Source organism: Phaenicophaeus curvirostris, chromosome 4 (assembly GCF_032191515.1).
Source record: "Phaenicophaeus curvirostris isolate KB17595 chromosome 4, BPBGC_Pcur_1.0, whole genome shotgun sequence".
NCBI classification, from domain to species: Eukaryota; Metazoa; Chordata; class Aves; order Cuculiformes; family Cuculidae; genus Phaenicophaeus; species Phaenicophaeus curvirostris.
In genome coordinates, this window is record NC_091395.1 from 24,483,479 (window position 1) to 24,504,435 (window position 20,957).

General features: G+C 40.3%; 1 protein-coding gene across 1 annotated transcript in view; it reads right to left on the minus strand.

The window, feature by feature from the left end:
* Nucleotides 1–14,754, minus strand: part of NPNT (nephronectin) — a 54,366-nt gene extending 39,612 nt beyond the window's left edge. Inside the window, 3 exon segments of the mRNA XM_069855527.1 lie at nt 4,732–4,782; nt 12,852–12,952; nt 14,684–14,754. Coding sequence (XP_069711628.1) covers nt 4,732–4,782; nt 12,852–12,952; nt 14,684–14,754 — 223 coding nt within the window.
* Between the last annotated feature and the right edge of the window lie 6,203 nt (nt 14,755–20,957).

The window sequence follows — 20,957 nt, forward strand, 5'->3', positions numbered from 1 at the left end:
TTTAAAATAACTAATAATACAACTGCTTACAGATACGAAACGTAATATACACCACATTATGAAATCAAGCAATTGGATCTATGGAAACTTTAAGTGGTCATCTAGTCCAATACATCTCAACAAACTTAGCTCCATACTATGCGGTATTTAATGTCTTGTATAACATACAGGTGCTTAACTCCTGATCTAGTCTACCCCTGCTCTCAAGATATAATTAAGAAACACACTTAAATCACATAATAGACATCACTCTTGTCTGGTTTTAAAAGTCTCAGTTAAAGGAGATTTCAGCCCTTCAGTGCAAGAATCTCTACTATCACAACGAAACTTTCCTAATGATTAGCAAATCACTATCCATAATGTCAAAGTCATCATAAAATGCTTTTAAAGCACATTAAACAGGTATTGGAAACCTGTGTTTGCTGGAAAGCACTGTAGTCAAAGAAATCCTGTTGTAGGAGTACATTCTGTGAACCTTCTCACTGACCTCTGCCAGAGGTGAGCATTCTGATGTGACTAGGTTTCTTCTTTGAATTTTCCACTTTACTTAAAAATTCCAGATATTCTGCTCACACATGAATACATGGAGTTTATCCATTTTTTTTAGCACCATTAGACTCATAAGTAGTGGGAAAAAAAGTCTCCCAACTAATATTATCTGTATCTTGACAACTAAAAACTTCCCCCACGATCAACCACAACAATCAACAGGACACCATTTCCCTCCGATCAACTCTCATTCACAATGAAGGAAATAAGCCACATCCATAGACTTTAGCCTGCTATGTAACGCTCACTTCCCTGCTAGGCAAGAAGGAAATGAAGACGGTGGAGAGTTACACCAGGCTGAGAAAGTCACTCTCATACACACCTAGGGCAATAAAGTCTGAAAAGGTTGCCAAAAAGAAGCAACAACTGTCCACTCTTTATGATACTAATTGTTATAAACAAAAGTTAGAAGTACACTTGTATAGACAAGTGCCACTAAAACTAAGACGCTTATTTATTGTTGAATCAATATCAACAAAGACTACCATTTCTCTGAGGTTTCCTCTCTGAAAGCATTTAAACTGACACTCCCATCAGGTAGCAACATGGACTGAGGTAGAAGGTACTACTAAGCACAGTTATTTTCATCTTTTAGTCAACTGCTGCTTTTTATCTAGGCCGTAGTATAAACTACAACTAAATTGTTTCCCAATTCATTCAAGAGATATTAGCAAATAAACTCTGATCTCACGATTATTCATTTCAGTTTGATCATTTTAAATTCTGGTTTGGGGCCAGACGTAAAGACCTGCTCTGACTGAGTTCCCACTGACTTCAATGGAGTCAAGGAGGTATTCTTAAGACTTTTATTTGGCCATAAATCTACCAGACTACCTATTTTATAGGTTGGTAAGAACTACTTTTTCCTCCAAAACAAGATGATACATACCGCATTTTAAGTCACATTTAAACTTCAGGACAAATTAAATTTCCTCTAAAAATAACACAAGGTATTGAAACATGAATGAGTGTTTTGGGTTTAGGGGTTGGGGTATTTTTTCAAGTGTGGAAGAGAGGAAGAAGGAATTTCTGGTGAAATGTACATGCTGTTAGCACCACATGTTATGCATGTGTAACAGCCAGAAGCCAATCTTCCCAGCCACAGGGAGCTGCTGGTGGTGTCTGAGCATGACTCAATCATTCTGGATAATTATTTTTTAATTGTTGCATAAATACAATAAATGAAAAACACATTTAAACCAGTCATTATGGGTCTATAATGCTGGGGGTTTTAAATTTCATCTGTACTTTCTCAGTGCACACGGTTCTATCAGAAATGTTTTCGAAGTCCCCCTCATTTTTTTTGAGTTACTCTGCACTAAGCTGCCCACCTTTTGAGGGCATGAGTGACTAGTACATGCTATTCCCTGTATTCCTTCCTATCTCGAATGTGAATGTTAATGATTTATTTCTTGACTACCAAACACCATTTAGTGGGAGTTCTAGCCACATGGTTGCACTGTCTGGTTCCTACCTTCCTAACTCCTCCTCCTCACTCATGGCCAACAATGGAAATCCCTTCACTTTCTCTATGAATTTAACTCTTCTTTTGTTTTCCAGCATTCCTAGCTACAACTTTTATCAAAACAGCCTTGAGTATCATTCTATGTATATTTCTTAAATTCTTTTGCTCTGCTTTGCATCTTAATTTCTGTTACTTAAGTTACTTCTTATTCCTTGCATCTTTCTTGTGTGATGCCCACAAGAGGGTTTCATTGACGGAAGTTGCCCTCAAAATTTTTATTTGCTCTTTCTGCATCTCTCCATTCAAATCTGCCTCAAAATGCCAGACTGCAGATGTCCAACCTGTCCTTGAACTTCTATTTTCACTTCTCTGAAGCCTAAAAATATGCATAAGCATACCTGCATCTGAAATAAACCAGGGGGGCCATCTGCCTGCTTCTGCCCTCTCTTCCCAAGTAATATATAGCCCCTTCTTTATTTTGCCTTTAAATCCCAGCTCCTTAAAATTCAGTTTGCCTAAACACAAAGAAATTTGTATATCAGGCCAGAAATGATTACATACTACTCAGTTTCACAAACCCTTATACTGCTGAATGTAGAACAGACTTCCAAACTTAAGATCGCTACTTGCATTCCCCCAGTGCCAACTTCATAACAAGACTTGCACACTGGTAAAACAAGCTTTCTGCTATGCTTCCTCCTTCACCTGAAAGTGGCTCCCTTTTTCCTGTGGCACTAAAAGACCACAACCTCAAGTTCTGTGCTTCTCTTCCTCAGAGCCAGCTTCAGCTCACATTTGCCTCTTTCTATACACTTTTTTTGCAATTCTTTGCAAATTATGCAATTGCTTAAGTGCACGCTCAGGAAAATAAATCTGCCTTATACGCAGTAATTTGGATCTAGGATCCTGAAGGTATGAGCTAATTTGTAAAATGGATCACTGCAACTCTTTCAGAGTTAAATATTTTTCTTTTGTTCAACTACACACAAATGCAGCAGAATGCATAAAGCCTAACCCACCACACAGCTACCAGTAGGTGGTAAACACATGTTACACCCATAATTCACATTACAAAATTGCTTTTGGAAAAATAACTTTCCTTCCCAAATAAGTGTACTAGCAGTCACAACATATATCTCTGCAGAGCTTATTAAGCTTTACTAGGGCAACTGGGTATTAATTTTCAGATAATTTCATACACAAAATATTCCTTATTCTATTTTTTGAAAGATAATAAGTCTCCTTGACCGACTTCCGTAACTAGAGACTGATAACATCATCAGATAAAACGGTAGTATCTAATGACGGATATTTTTTTACAAATTACTTGCACTTATTTATAACATTCATGGTAACAAATGCTGTCAAAATGCATGCTTAAGCTTCCATCTAGAATATACAGACCCATTAAGTAGGCAGGTCCTAATTTTTCATGCACAACTACTACATTTGCCTGGGTAAATCAGTTACTCAGTTTGCACATATGATTATTGTAACAGAACATTAACATGACAAACTGCAACGAGTGTGAGTTTATTCATTGCAGTGAATTCTTCACTTGGCTGTGACTGCTGCCAAACATGTTTCTAAACTGCATAGACAAACCCAGACCCTGGTTCATGAATGCCTTGCTATTCAGAACCACATTTAAAAGCATGCATGACTTAAGCATGGGTAACACTGAAATCAATAGGATTTAAAGACGTCAGTAAAAGTCAATCTAATGCCTGTACACTCAAATAATCTTTTTTAAAAATCAGTGAAAATTTGATCTAACCAGAACACAAAATTAGAAAAGCAAGAGATACTTCATGCTTTGTCAATCTATTCATGTTTGCATTTCAAGTGGCCTATGATAATTTCTTAAAGAACAGTGCTCTGGCATTTCAAATGTCTGTTACCTGAATCCTTCTCTGTGTGTACTGAATTCCAGCAGGTAGAAGCAGGCTGGCATGAGTGTCTCTATGTGCGGTGACAGAAACCAAACTGATCCCTATCGCTATTTCAGTTTTTCAGAACGTAACACCCACTGGCTTAGGGAGAGTAACTTCAAGCTAACTTTCACGGACAGATGAACAGTTGATTGCTTTGCTCTCCTTTCTCAAGCCCAGTACTTCCACCACAGGAGTAAGTAAACAAGACACACAAATTCCTTAGCAGCAGCAGACAGCCCTGGGTACCAATGTAAACTAGTGTTGATTTCATTTTGCTCTAACAGGCCAGGTTGAACGCTGCTGCAGAGCTCCCTGTTGTGGGAATGACAAACTGTAGTGGAAGTGCAAAGCAGGCAACGGGGGGCAGTAAGTGCTTCAGCTACGCCAAACTAACCACCCACAGCACATGATTCAATACAGTGAAAGCAAATTAGGCTTCCTAAGTCTGACAGCTTGTAAAGATGATGCTGGGAGTATAAGCAATTTGCAGGACCAAAAAAAAAAAAAAGGCAAACTGTCTGGGGCTTAAGGGTAAAATAAAGAAAAAGAGAGAAGTGCAATAAGAAAATATGTGCCTCATCTGATAGCTCACTGGGATAGAACAGCCTTATTAATTTCCTTCCACCCGAACCTTCCCCGAATTAAATGTTTTAAAAAGGAAAAAATAAAATAACATCTATATTTTGTCACTTATTACAGTTATCATGTAAATTTATGACTTAGAGGCTGTAAGTCCAAGTCATAACCTTGCCAAAGTTAATTCAAGAAATATGTTCAGCTAACCTTTGGGCTGGCACCTTAGGCTGGCTATTCTCTGCCTTAAGACGTAGAAAGCTGCAAAACAACCAAAAAAAGAAATTCCAGGGTTTTTTTTTCTGTAAGGAGGATGGACTTGGCTGGGGTTTTTATCAACTTGTTACATTCCTGGAGACTTACATACATTCAACATTCAAAGCCTTTCTGAAATAAAAAAAAATTCTGGTACACATTTAAAAATGGAAATACCTTACATCAGTATTTCATTATGAAATTTAAGAAACATATTCTGAAACAGAAGAGTAATTAAATGCAATGAAGTAATGCTATTCTTATTCAATTAACTAAGGAGCTATTCTGTCATGTTTCATAAAGTGCATAGCTGTAAAAATTCTCATGTTTCAGGATTTAGGTTCAACGTTTCCATCAACAGACTATAAATGCTTTTCTTAAAGAGACGGTATCCTTTCCGTTAAATACAGGTAAATATTTTTAATTCTCTGTCTCCACAGAGCAAACACAAACGGTTAGCATCTGGATGCTAGTTTGAGAGTGATTAAAATTACACCCATTTATAAGCATCTGAACATCTGCAACGAATAAACATGCTGGCACATAAATTTACTGATCGTTTTTATAATGTTTAAATTTTGAATGTCATCTAAATTATAACTAATGCTTAGAGACCTTTTTAGCTCTTATTACCACATGAAACTAGATACTCTACAAAAGTTAAATAAGATGGAAACACAGATTTATGTTTCAGCCTTATTTTAAATCAATTTATTTGCCAATAAAATAAAGTTAGCTGCATAGCCTGTAAGCTTCACAGCCATATTATAAAAGACTGGGACTTAAGCAACAACAGGTCTTTGTATTTTAAGCAGTATGTGACCAACACTTAAGGGTTTGCTCTGATTGTAACTTGTATTAGTTTAAATTAAACCAGAAAATCCCTTAACATTTGTTACAGTGGAGGGAGGCTCCCCACGTTGTTGATGAGTTTGAGAGAAGTTCCAAATATGAATACACTACAGCTGTAAATGGTCAGATCATGCTACCGTTGAGATTTGCTTGGGAAAAACTGGACTGCAAAACTGGTATTCAAGGCATGAAGTGCAGGATGGATGCAGCAGGGAAGTGGAAAAGGATACTGTATCTTTCAAGTCATAACTGCTTCAAAATCATAAAGCTTCTAAACTAAAACAAATCTTAAGTGAATAAAAATAGCAAAACCTCATTTTTTCTTGCACAGCAGTGTTAAAGCAGTATTGCAATTCTGTATAAAACATCTTTTCTTTGAAAAGTACCAGAGATGCACAAAAATATCAGTCATTTTATAATGAGCAGTCATGGTGTGTATCAACATTAATTGAACATTGCAAACACAATGAATAAATATAGACCGTATTCTTGCAATCACAAATTCTGTAACAAAAGAGGAGGTTTTTCCTAGCAGGTCAGCCTCCTGGAAACCAGTCTTTCATGGTTTGTTATTGATGAAACCACAGTTTTATTTTTGTGCATCTTGGATCATACAGAATTGCCATTTCCACTGAAAGCATCATTATGTGCAAGAAACAGAAGTCTTAAGCAGCTCATGGCCTCTCCTCCCATTGATGTATGAGACGATTTATGCAGGTGAACTCCCACCAACATTATCGTTGGTCATACAAAATCTCCTCCTCATCATCAATGAGAGCACAGCCACCTCTTCCTCCCCCTCCCACCAACCTGCATCTCTGTAAATGGATCACACAGGACAGATACAGTCTTTAAGCACATTAGGACAGAAGCAGCAGCACGGACACTCTAAGTTTCTTCACAACTGTTTTAAGAAGGCAGCAGCATGCACAGTTCCCAGCAAAGCATTTTGTTATGCCTGCACCTGCTATATCAGCTTGCACAAGCTCCCCTCTCTCCCTTGCAGGTCCTCTCAAGAAGCTCCTGAAATAGTACACTTTGTACTAGGTTTGAATAAATCAAAACGCTAACTTGACACCCTTCAATTAACATTTTTAACGATCCAGTGCTAAGAGGAGGTGTGAACTGATGGCTTGACTTGCACTTTTACTAATGGCTTGTTGTAGTGTATAACTTCTTGACTGCTCTGTCCCTAAGCTTTGAAGCCAATTGTCATGGTTTTAATGTAAGGTGGTGGGAAACTACTTTGCTGACCTATTCTGGTTTTGCTGTTTAGGTAGAATGCTCAGACCTCAGCACAAGGGGATAAAGAGATGGAGTCACAACAGACGGATGCTCCGAAATAACATACTCATCTTCACAACCCGTTCTCAAAAGAGACTTTATAGAACTTGTTGTTGTTTAAAAAGAATTCAGCATTCAAGTGAATGAAGTAATCAAATAACACCACTACCTGTAAAATCTGAGTTCAGTGGGATTTTATTCCTGTTAAGGATCTTCTTTTTGTCAAGCTTTCTGTCCACCAGACAGAATTTCATAGTACCCTCTGCTGACTCCAACAGTCATGCAGACTCATGCATCAGAGAATCCGACAGTAGATCTGCATCTGTTTATAAAAGCTGCTATCCAATTTTCTATTTTGTATTTATGCAAACACAGCAAAAGGAACCGTTTTTTGCCATCACCTCTAGCAAAGGAGTTGTCCAAACTGCAATCCAGAATGAGAATTTAAGCTGTTTTATGCTGCTTTTCTTTAAAAAAAAAAAGTCTTGCTTAACCTTTTAAATCTATGTTACAGTGGTATCTCCTTCTACAGTTTGTGGCTGTTGAACTGGAGCTGAAATTTTGAAGCAAAAGGCAGCCTGCTTCTTTAGTATATTTTGACTACGTACAATTAGCATACATATCAGATACAAACAGACAGGCAGCCAAGTACAAAGCAGATGTACTTTGTTCATGAAAGACACATGCATGTGGAAACCATTTTTATATTTCTTGAGAGAACTACAGATATATTTGTAAGCCAGCTAAAAGCAAGGCAGGTAGACCATTAGTTCTAAAAATAACTATCAGGGAACAAAGATGGATTGGTGGCAAAAACTATTGATGACAAAGAACTATTTTTCAAATAACCCCCAGCATGGCCTATTGGAAACAGAAATTAAGAACTTCCATTTTCATAGTGAAGAATAAAAAGCACCATACTTCTCACATAAGACTCTGCATGATATGTGCGCATCTCATTCTATATTTTAGTTTTCTGAAAGGCTATGTTCCAGGACTCAGTACATGAATCTGTATTCACAGTTTGCTTTTTTTACACTGGATTATCAGTGAGGGTCAGTCAGTAGAGGTTCTGAGGACTTTCCTGCTGCTTGGCTTACCTCTGACCTAGCAGGGACACTTGGACAACAAAGCCCAGGCTATCCTTTCCTTGAAAACATTCAGGAAGACAGCCATTCTGCAGAACACTGTCACAGACATCTTATCAGGAGGATGAGATGACAAGCTTCAGTAGGTCTCATAGACTACAGTAGCTAGAATACAAGAATGGACATGACTTTTTTTCTGTTCTGCGGTTGATATTTCTCATCCAGCTCAAAAGGCTGAGCTCTAGCTCTACCACTGTTGGAAATTCTCTTCCACCAGATATTTCAAACCATGAAAATTAATGCTGAATAACAGATTGAAAAAAAAAAAGTTAAATCAGCTTCTTAAGGCACTTTTTTTCCTCTGGCACACAGAAAAGTGTATGTGCAATGATACATGCCCTGACTTGATTTTCCCTGTAAGCTTTAGAACCGATTATATGGGTTCTGGATTAGGACAACACACTCAGTATCACAGATGCAACTGCCTTACAATGCAAAAGGTGTTATGTACTGTTGATATCTGCTCTTACCAAACATATTCTCTCACAGGAAGTCAAAACCCCTTACTCAGAAAGAAGAAATCTGAAAGATTTCTCTTTCTACCCTCACTTTTGCTCTGGTTTAATGTTTTCCTGTGTGCATGACAATAACTTATCAAATGCAAGATAGCCTCGTTTTTACACACATCTCATCAGGTACTTTATCAACATACCATCTTTCACAGAAGTAGGCTTTTGTGTGGTTACTCCCACTCACAGCTATTACTCCTACTTCTACTTATTAAGGTGCAAGTAAATCCCACAGGTTGGGCAACAACATGGGATTTTTGGACTAATTTCAACTGGGATATTTTATGTCTGTCTTTAAAGTTCTGATGCTGTAAGTCGGTCAGTGAAAATAATCAGCTGATAATGTTACTTCTCATGAACTAAGAGCTGTTGCTCAAACAACATTGCTGCTGCTGTTTCCTAATTAGCCTTTCTACACACCAGGTTTAACCAATAAATCTGGTTTACGTACCAGATCAAAAGTTCTGAAAAGCTACCTAGTTACATTAGGGATGGAATATATCCACAGTTCTATATCTAGATAAGGCCACTAAGCAACTGTTGTTGGATTTTCAGTTTACAAGGACCAAGAAATGCCAAAGAATTTACGTGAGTTACATTTGTTCAGCCCCTTTGAAAATATGGCTATGCATGTATCGATCTCAAAATGGATCCAGTTGTCTAAACATGGATCTCACAGTGGTGTTCACAACTTGCAAGAAATAAAATTCCTACTCATTTCAAAGTTCTTGATTATTTCAGTTGGAGGGACATCTTCTAAGTGAATTTGCTGGAATTGGAAAGGAATTTGGGAAGGCAATTTCATGTCACTGAAGAGAGAATACTTCTACAAGCTGAGATATTACAGCTGACGTTGGCAGCCTTTGGAACCATGTTTACCAACAAATCAGACCTATGTGCACTTCCTCACATTCACAAGTCTTGATTAGTGCAAATTTATTAACAGAAGACAGGATATTTTAAAGAGTGTAAATTAAAGGAAGGGCCTGATTTCATTTTCTTCCTACATGTTTATAAGAGTGAAAAAGACAGCTGAATTATGCTGACTTGTGTTACTAAGCAGCAGTAAGCACGATTATGCTCCATGTGCACTCCTTTGTCAGTCAAAGGGACACAAAAGGAATTACTCTACTCTTCACAAAAGCAAGTGTAGCTAACACAGTTCAGTTTCCATCTGCAACTGTATGGATGAATTATGGATAGAACATCAGGGGCACTCAGTTACCAAGGCTTAATGAGCTACTGCTTGTCAGCAATGCCACAATCCAGCCCCTAGAGCGGATACATACAGGCTTAAGCATCTGTCACAATTAAATCATTACTTTAAATAACACAGTTGATTTAAACACTTTTTTTTCCCCCTCAATAGCTGTGGGCAGAAGGCAGGCCCATGCATGTTTGGTGGAGCAGCTCAGCTGGGCAGCAGAAAACAGGTACATTAGCGATCACTTGTCCATGGTTCAAAAGTCTCCATAAACTAGGACAACCCTGTCATGTATCAGAGCCTACATTCTTCCTACATTCTGACTCCAGCACGGCTCTCACCTTACATTTGTTGTCAGAAAGATAAATTCAGAAGGTCATTAGTGTCTACATCGTAAACTATGCATGAGTAAGCCGGTGAGAGTCCAAAGGTGCTGTAGCACTCACAGGCATACCAAGGATAGCTCAAACTCATTTGAGAAAAGCAGTTCAAGCTCAGTATAAAGAGCTCAGAATGACTGCCTGGACATTACTCCTTCTGGTTTGGACTAATTGTAAAGTGAATCCCATTACTAATTTTCAAGCCTGACTCTATCCTTGTTCTCATTGTGCAAATACAATTTATTCTAGAAATGGCAAAGGAAACTTGTATCTAGTAGAGAAAGTCTGACATGTTATTTATGCCACTCATTTCAGCAACAGGGCTAAGAAATTAGCCTTTCTCTATAGATAAGGCAAGAGAAATAATTGTGTACTTGGCTTTTTGGAAATTTTTCAGTGATATCCCTTTGTACAATAAAGTACCCAGGTTCTCCTTCGAGGCTAGGAATGCTGCCTTCAGTGCCAGGTTAATCCTTCATACTGAATGCCACATTCCCAAGGTGAAGAGCTGACTAAAGATTCTCTATTTGGCTGCAAGCACTAGAAAGATTCACTTTCATTTAGTGTAATCTCCCACTCTGTGATATGACTGGAATTTTCAACACCCACAAACGGGGCAGACTTTCTTGCTTTGTTTTGCTAAGAGTTTGGCTCCCTCGAAGGAGCTGCTAAGTTTTTTGTAAGTCCTTCACCCAAAAGTCTGAGACTCTTCTGAACCAGCAATTCAAAAAATCATCAGCAGACAGTGTGTGAAAAAGAAAAAAAAATGGAGGAAAAAATACATTTAGACACCTAAGTGAAAACTGTATTCTTTTGAAAATCTGGTCCCAGCTACTGGAGACCACATAAAAATCCATCCCAGCACTTCTCAGAAGTGTGCATGAAGAACAAATCTGTGACTGATGGACTAAAATGCAGTAGAAGAAGGCAAGAATTCACCTAGCTTTAGCATTTAAAAAAAAAAAAAGCATTTGTGCCATCTGAAAAAGCTGCCACTACAAACTGCCTCTCTGACTAAATTCAGTGACTAAAAAAACCCCACTTTATGCGTATTATTATTTTTGTGTTGTTTTGAGCTTTTACTGATGAATCTTTATAACACAATCACTTCGTGCTATTTCTGTCTCCCAATATCATAAAAACACAACCCCAAAACAGATGTGGTAATAGTAAAAATTTAAAAGACAAATATAACAGACTTCTGCCTAAAGGAGCAGCAAATTAGAGTCACAACACAGGAGAAAACTTGTCTAAGAAATGGGCCACAGTGAGACCCTTTTAGTGTCTGGGGTTTTTTTCATTTTGTTATTGTTTGGTTGGTTCTGGTAAACAATGAGAATTATTGACATTTTCAAGTTAAACCTTTGCAGCCTCAAACATTTAAATGCTCAGTGATTTTTCAATAAAACTGTGTCAGGTTAAGGTGGACAGAGATTTTATCACCTCTGGAGTAGCTTCAATCAACCTGCTTCAAGTTGTCCTTCCTTCTCTACAAACATTCATCTCACGGGAGGTGGACTACTTGTTACCAACTACAGCCCTAAAAAATCAAACTGATTCACGATGTGGCCTATCGACCTGAGAGCTCTGCATCAAAGATCCTACCTGGGATGTTATGTTCCAGAAGTACTTTACATAGTTGTTTGTTGTTTTTTTTTACCAGCCATCTTATATACCTATTAAACAGTGTGGGCTTTCAACACACTTGGGATGGAAGAAGTCAGTCTGCTGTTTACAGATTTGAACAAAACCTTTGCTGAGAGTCTACAGTTGCATTGCCAATGCTGTTTCTGTCTTTTGCCTAACATTTGCCACCTACAATCACTGCCCTGCAGACTAAGCTACTTACAGTATTTAATACTCGTTTCACTTTAAAAATGGCTTGGCAGAAAATTATCTAGTACACAGACATTTTCATCTAAGTAAAAAAAAAACAACCCAAGAACCAGTGTTTATTGGTTCATTGCTGCAAAAACTAAGGGGATATCACTGTTAAATACATGAGAGTGAGTTCCCTGTATCGAAGGCTGTAATTTTAACAATCTGAGGTCTTCATGACACTCCTAAAACTTTTAACTTCTACACAGTGCTAGCTGCCACCACAGAATAATTTTTGAAGACTAAGTTAATGGTGAAGACTTATCTGCTAGGTTATCCTGCAGTTATATCAAAGACTCCAGATAGATGTGAGAATCTCAGAGATGGTTCTCTTCACGTGTGACCCAGTAAAAGGATGCTGTCAGGTGTATTTATCCCCTTAGTTTGAGGTTACAGGAAGAATGTTTTAATTTAATACCAACTGGAATATTCCATCGACTTCCTAAGCAAAATGTCAATAATTTGGGTTTCCATCGCAGACGCACGTATTCTGAGCCTGCAATGCTTGTAGCATGACACAGTGCAGTGCTACATTAGGCAATTAGACCAGAACATGAAACAAAGTGGAAATCAAACAAATTCCCAAATTCTCATTGCCCTAACTAAATTTTACCTTACTTGATTGCAACCATTTTTAGTATTGTTAATAATACACAGAATTTTAACCTGACAACATCCTTCTAAGTAAATCAGACTCACACGTGCAAAAGCCTAAGCCCTGCATTACAAGAATGTGTGTAAACATGGGAAAGACGTGTGAGTAGGTGTGGACAAGCCTTTTCTACAAGTGACTAGAAGCCCCAGCAGCAATGATACTCACGTTGGCATTGTCCCCAGGACAATCGGGCCCAGCCCCAGCAGCAGTCAATTCTACTTCCAAACCGACAGAGTCCTGGGGAGGATACTATTTGTCTGGGCCACCTGAATAACACAGTTCAAAAAACTCTGGTGAAACGTTTTTAAAGTAGCTAAAATCATACTAGATTAAGAAAAACAAAAGACAAAGACCAGCAAAAACCGATCCTGCATAGAGATATTTATCCTTTTTTTTTAAAAAAAAAACAAACAGTAACTGCTCTAAGCTGAGTCTGTGCTATTTCTATCATTATTACTGTGTTTAGTTCAGAAAACATAAATTACTATAGGCAAAAGAGGGGAAAAGATAATAAGGATAACTTTGTAAAGCCTTAAAAACTGACACATGCTTTGCAATATGCTCACTGCTGCCACTCCCAGGCTGGTATTATTCAGCTGCAGAGGTTCGAAACAGACATCCAGTTCCAACCCTCCTGCCATGGGCAGGGACACCTCCCACCAGCCCAGGCTGCTCAAGACTCCATCCAGCCTGGCCTTGAACACCTCCAGGGATGGGGCAGCCACAGCTTCCCTGGGCAACCTGTGCCAGTGCCTCACCACCCTCATCGTGAAAAAGTTCTTCCTTATGTCTAGTCTAAATCATAACACAGAATAAACCACCACCATAAAGTTTCAGCATCAATTTATTTCACAACCTATGGCCAAATATTCTCACTGAAACATCAAAGAAAAAAAAAAAGCAATGAAAAGCTTCCTGAACTGTGAAACAGAAATCAAACAGAAAAGGAGAGCCGTTCCAAGGAAAAGGTATCACAGCCTCAAGCAGTTACAAACCATTGACATAACCTGTTCACGTTTTTAATGACAAGCTGAAACAACGTGAACTCCACATTTCAACAAGCCCTGAGAAGAAACCGTCGGCGAGGGGATCACGGTGGCTGTCAAGCAGAACTTGCAGCATCCATGAAGCCTTCCCAACTTCTCTTCCAGCCACTCGCTCCACCTGGCGCATCCCAGAGCAACCCGCGAGGCAGCGCTTCCCGAGCTGTGCTTCTTGTTGGAACTTGAGCCCCAGCCCTCACCCTACTCTGTCTCGAGGGCCTCAAGGCGTCAATAAACCCATTTTATTTTTACGGCGCGCAAGGCGCTTTGGGTTTGGTTCTCGCAGGACTCGGCCCGAGCGAGGGCTCCTCGCACCCCAGCTCACCTTGGGGGCAAGAGCACCGGGGCTCGGCGAGGCTCCTGCTTCTCGTGGGGGCTCGGACCCCCCTGCCCACCCCGGGAGGGCTGGGGCTCGCTCTGACTTCCCTGCGGGGGCTCTGGCCGGCCTGAAGCACTGACTCCCCAGCCCGAGGAAGCGCTGACTTCCCATTACGAGAAAATATTGACTCCCCAGCCCGAGGAAGCACTGATTTTCCAGCCCGAGGAAGCACTGTCTTCTCCCCAGCCCGAGGAAGCGTTGCTTCTTCCAAGCCCGGGGAAGCACTGGGTTCCCATTACGAGAAAATATTGATTCTCCCCAGCCCGGGGAAGCACTGGTTCCCAGTACAAGAAAGCACTGACCTCCCAGCCCAAGGAAGCATTGATTTCGCAGCCCCGAGGAAGCACTGGGTTCCCAGTATGAGAAAGCACTGATTTCCCAGCCTGAGGAAGCCCTGGGTTCCCATTACGAGAAGATATTGACTCCCCAGCCCAAGGAAGCACTGATTCTCCCCAGCCCGGGGAAGCACCGGCTTCTCCCCAGCCCGGGGAAGCCCTGGGTTCCCAGTACGAGAAAATCTCCCCAGTACTCCCCATCCCGAGGAAGCCCCGTCCCGGTGCCGGGGGAGCCCCTACCTGTCGCCGAGGCGCCCGGCCGCCCTGAGGGCGAGGCAGGCGGCCAGCAGGAGCGCGAGCCCCCTCTCCATGGCCCGCGGCTGCCGGCGCGCGGAGGCGGCGCGGGGCGGGGGCACGAGCCGCGGCTGCTCCCGGCGCCGGGGGAGGGCGAGACGCGGCTCCGCCAGAGGCCACGGCCGAGCCGCCGGCCCCCTCCGGCCGGCCAAACCCCCTCCAGCTGCTCCAAACGATTATAAGGTGTACGTGGGTTTTTTTTTTTTTTGTTTGTTCGTTTATTTATTTATTTATTTCCTGGCTCAGACATCCCTATTAAGAGCTCCCAGATGCTGGAGTGGCGTGTTCCAGCCTCACGGACGTGACCCACCCGTGTAAGGGCATCCCAGAGCCGCCACCCACAGCCTCCGGGTTTGAGCTGTGCCTGAATCAAGGCTAAATCTCATCAGCTGCTCTTAAGGGTTTGGCCGCAGCTTAGAATCACAGAATCACCAGGTTGGAAAGGACCCGCTCCACCATCGAGTCCGACCATAGAAGCAGGAAAACAAAGCTGAACCGTTTAGGGAGCGTTCAGATGCCAAATACAATTTCAGGCTTTAGATTCGAGCTGGTAGTCATGTACAGAGCGTTTTCCACCTTCAAAGCACCTCACGGATAATCGAAGCAGCGCTACACAAAGATAACACCTTTGTGCACGATACAAATAATGCCAGTGGGCTTCCAAAAGTTGTGCCCTTCCCAAGTGGTTTTCTGCTCAAGTTGCCAGCAGAAAGCCCCCCCTGTGTCCCTTCCCACCTCTGTCATCTTTGCAGGACACACGTTCCCCACGCTAAGCTTTCTGTCCACAGCCTCAACCCAGCACCTTTCAGACTCAGAGAAAAAACAACTGTAAAATCAATTCTGCAAGGTGCTCGCTAGAGGACTGAGGTATAAAAACCACACCAGGGACCAGACACGGTTCCTCTCACTACATGAGATGCTGATAGCCAAACAGTGAAGATCACACAGCAGCATTTGGGAAAGAGAGAAGAACATCTGGCTCAGATTAGGTTCTTGGTGAAATATAGAGCTGATTTCTAGCTCTTGACCAATTGATCACTTTTCATTTTTTATTGGTTGGTTTTGGGTTTTTTTTTTTTTGACTTGGATGTGTGCTGTGGGATAACAGACCTTGCAGAGTGAATTCACTGTCAAGATTTTATGGACACACGGGGAGAAATTGTATTTGTGATAACCACAGGGATTTCTCTCTGGTAACAGCATCTGCCAGTTTGTAGAAAGAAAGTGTCTGCAAATTATACTGCAGCCAAGTTCAGCACAGGTGCCAAAAGCAACATTTGACCTTCACTGTGAATTAAAGTCTCAGGCAACCTGACACTTTCCTTCTGATGTCCAGAGGGACGTGTCATAAAATCAATTCCTTTCCTGCAATGCTGCACGGTGATACTTATGTACACAGCAACTTTACAGCACACACTGCTCCTTTAAAGCATGCATGCTCTCAAATAATAGTAAGATCATTTAATCTCTCCAGACTGCACTTTAAGATTTCCTCGGCAGCCTGTTTGGCACTCTTGTATGTTAACACTAGCGTGCTGGTCAGACGTGGTGCCTACTCCAATTAAGACTGTCTGCTCTTGGGTAACTTCTGCTGCCTTCACAATTTGTTTTGGAACATCAGCCTGAAAAAAAACAGTTAACCAGCCACTGAAAGATCACATATTTCACTTCCATACTCATCAATGGGACTGAACATCCTGTCATTTATGAATTCATTTATTTTGGCAATGCTTTATCAATGCCAGTGGAGTATTCTTAATAAGGCAATTTCTCATATCCCGGACACGAGAAGGATTACTGAGTGAGCTGGCAAAGAACCATACCTCTCAACAATTTAAAGGTGCATAAAGCTGTCTTCCATACCCTATTGCTTTATGAGTGTCCATCAAGGTAATATATAGAAAGTAGAGATGGAGAAGTTATTGGATGTGTTTGTTGTGAGGGTGGTGAGGGACTGGAACAGGTTGCCCAGAGACATAGTAGATGTCCCATCCCTGGAGACGTTCAAGGCCAGGTTGGATGAGGCTTTGAGCAACATGACTGAGTGGGAGGTGCCCTGCCCATGGCATGGTGGGGGGGGGGGCCTGGAATTGGATGATATTTAAGGTCCCTTCCAAGCTAAACTACTCTATGATTTTATGATTACTAGCAGCACGTTGGTGCCTTATGTTTAGTCAAACAGTGTGAAAGCCTGGCTAATGTTGAAGCCAGAGGGTGGGCTGACCTGATGTCCTGATGTTCAGCAAGACATGAGCATCAACAGTCCCGCAGCAGGGCGTCAAGTGCTCAGATGAGTAGCAATGCCCAACTACTAAGCACAGGATGAAGTGAAGCAGGGACAGAAGGACAAGTGTCCAAGAAAGCTTTTTGAAAGTTACTAATAAGACACTAAACCAGTTGAGTGCAACATGATAGTCAGCTTTTTGGCTGCGAGTTAGCAACAGTGAAGAGGGAACACGAGGAAGACATGGTATTTTGAACAGCAATGCTGTACCCTTGTGTATGGAAAAGTCAAAATGCACACAGGAATTACAAATAGGGATGTACGTTTTTCCTGGAAAGGTATTTATTTGATGCAAACATCTTGACCCTTCCCACCATGCTTATTTTACTCTTCTGCATTTCCATATAAATATCTTTAGATACTTTGTGCCAAAGAAGCCACACTATCAGCCATGATCCTCATCTCAGACTTTCAGTCTTCTGAGACCCTTCTATGAAAATCAAGACCCTACATCTGTTAAGACACCTTTTGTTAAGATACTGTGAGAACAGACGAAGAGTCAAAAATACTGACAATTGCCTGTGCCACTAGAAAGCCCGCTAGGTTCTGAGTCATCTAGAATTTCCGAGGGGATGAAGCTCTAGTTATATATTATATCACTGTGTTCTACACTGTAAGTGATAAGGGCACATCTGACTGGAAACAAACCCAAATTTTAGTGATAAGGTGGCAGAGAGTGAAGAAATGTCCTAATCAGTGAGGCCTGCTAATTCTGCTGCAGCGAGGGTAAGGGTGGTGATTAGAACTGCTGCTTCTGGGATTGCAAAAGTGATGGAGTGATGTCTGGCACAGTGCAATTATACAATGCATGCAGGGTTGTGTTCAATATATCATTCAGTATATTACTTGTATTTCCTCCCCTCCCCCAAAAATACAGCTCCATTAAAGAATCAAAGCCACGAGCAATATATATAACTGGTAATACAAGCAATATCAGCTAAAACAAAACAAAACAAAACCCCAATTTAAACAACAGGAAGCTCAGTTCTATTGAAATGAGGCTTCCTTATAGTTTTCTCAAGTGAAATGAACCTTTCTTTTATGTGTGGGACCTGTTCCTCTTGAACAATAATACTTACTTTACTTCACTTGGGGTAGACTGTGCCCATCAGTCTCAGCGTTTAAAACTTCGGCTGCAGGGCTAAATATGGGTTTCTAATACACTCTTTGCAGATATAACTATTTCTGAAGGGAAGCAGTTTCTGGAATACTCTCTGGCATCAACTGGACAGGCAATATTAAGAAAGAAAAGAGAGAAAACATGTAAGTTGTGGATATGTTAGGCTGACAGATATTGGTAGATATGGTAGATGATAGAAAATGGTAGATATGATGGAAATCACACAGAAACAACTTTAAAATGTATCTTCATTGTTACAGGTAGCTGTGAATTTAATATATCAGTAAAAGATACTGCTTTCAGGGCAATCTACTGTCAGGTAACTTCTGTTTGAGGGAGGCATTAAATAAGTAACTTCATTCAAGCACGCCTTTTTAAAATTAACTTCCTCCTTGTTGTCTTAAATCATTAATATTTGTAACATGTTTTAAGCCCTCTATTCAGCAGAATCAGGCAATACTTTTTGTAACTCTGTTATGTAAGCAGAAATTAAGGAAATTATTTTTCCACAAATCAAATAATCTCTCACCAAACAACAAACAAATCTCTTGTTTTCCAATTTCACACTTAAACCACGAATCCATCCTTTCAAGTCCTTTCTAGGTATTTCACCCTCATTGAGGCTAATCCAGTAAACCACTAATACCACATTACCCCAAGTCACTAAATCTTACTATTTCACATGTAAAAACCACTTGATTTGTAGTTAATGGCAAGCATGATCATATTCTGCATTTGTGTGGCTAATGTAATGTGCATGTATACTTACTGCAAAATGGAACAGAAGAAAAGAATCCAAGTCCAAATTATCTGCGATACTTTCAATGTCATAACTTTCCCTCTGGGGCTATGCAATTCTGCTTTTCAACCAACTTTATATATGATATATTTAAACTAGTATTTATTGACGAAATATTATCTTCACCATATGCTAGGTAACAATCTCTGTCAGTTCCATGTTAAAAAGAAAACTGTGAGGCATAAAGAAAATCCAGCAATTCAATCAGCTACATCAATCTTGGTACTCCACCTCCCTTTTAGTAAATCTAGTTGAAAGGGTAAGAAAGTCATAACTACCAGACACTGTAGTATCAAATTACATTCTGAACAGATTAACACTGTCATTTAGAAACACTGATTCCAAAGTTTTCAAATGCTTTCTCTGCATCAGGTTTTCCAAATTAATTTGCTGGTTTTCTGGTCAGCTTTTTCCACACACACTTGATCCTTCTTTAAAAACTACAGGTGGCATTTGTGTTGAAGCTTCCTGCATTTCATTACAGTATAAAGAATTTATTTTCCCCTGTAAATAAACAATAACTTACCTTTTAAAGCCCAGTAAAATTTCGTTTTCCATTCTGCATATGTCTTTTAAACAGATTTCTAACTGTTCATGTTATCAATTTTCGTTCCAAAGGTATTTTGCATAAGGGGTTCAGAACGGTAATCCTCCAAATTTAACATTATCCTGTTAATTAGGGAGTCAGTCAACTTGGCCTCACTTGCAACGTTATCACTGAATGCAGAAAAATCTGCAAGTGATTTAAAAGACATCTTCAGCAGGATGGTGAGGGACAGCATAAACAACTTCAAAATATGGGGCTAAACTGCCTGCATTGATCCCAGCCTTGCACATCCTGCACCTCTCAGTGATGCCAGCAATGAAATAGATGCAACTGTTGGAAAACATGGGCTTAAGAAATTTTTTTGTGGACAGGACTAGAAACTACACTGCATTGATTCCCTTGCAGGCAGGGAACAGGGTGGAATAGGGATGAGTTCCACATATGAGTGAAATAATTGTGAATGCCTTCGCAGATTGAACAGGAAAACATGGACACAGCCTCTGACACTGCCTGGGAAAGGGAGAAAGAGAAGAAAATTTTAGGAACTTGTTGAATTAGTGACTGTTTTACACAATCAAACTGTCAGCATTGAATATAATGGCTCCAACGACACATTAGCATCATTGTGATCTAGTCCAGGTTGTTTCAACCAGTTAGCTCTCGTTATTCACCACACTAGCTCAGTCAGCCTTTGGGAAAGCCTCATAACACACCAGCTGGGTTCGATGAGAAGGAGGCAGGGCTAAGTTTCCTCTGGAGAACCCTGGCTTAGTCACGCTTCTGTAACAGCATTTTCCACATAATCTTAGAATGGTCCTACTGTTCCAATAGTACAATAGTGAGCCCAATACCACTCCTATGGCTTTATGGCACGTGTTTTGAAAACTGTACTACAGCTCTTCACGTCCAGTTTTACACCGTGCAGCCAATGTCCCATGCTGTCTCCTTTCCTCAGGAAACCAAATGCTTGAACACAAGAAAACAGTCCTATACATCACTAATACATTGTCATCTAATTTGTTATTATCTCCATGAGCTACAGGCACACGCACTTAGCAGTCAGAGTGAAGAGATCAGAACTGATGCACAAGACTGAGTGGAAATTACTAAAGAAATATATTACATAGCAATATAAATATACACATACTCAGCAACAATCAGAATCAACAGTGTACTGTCTTTTTCATGTGCAAGAAGCGCATAAAAACCTTTTGTTCTACAACAGTAAGAGTTTATGACAGATTCTTTAAAAAAATCAAACAAAAAATCAAATCAGCAGATTACAATCTATAACTAAAAGAAAATATAAAGAAAACAAAACAAGAGTCACGTATGCCATAGAGAGGATAATTACAAAAAAAGCTGTTAAGAATCAAAAAACCACAAATACGTGAGCTGAAACCAAACTTGACCTCCCACTTTCTGCTATAACTTTAAAAAAGAAAAAAGCAATGTTAACAGGAGAGATCT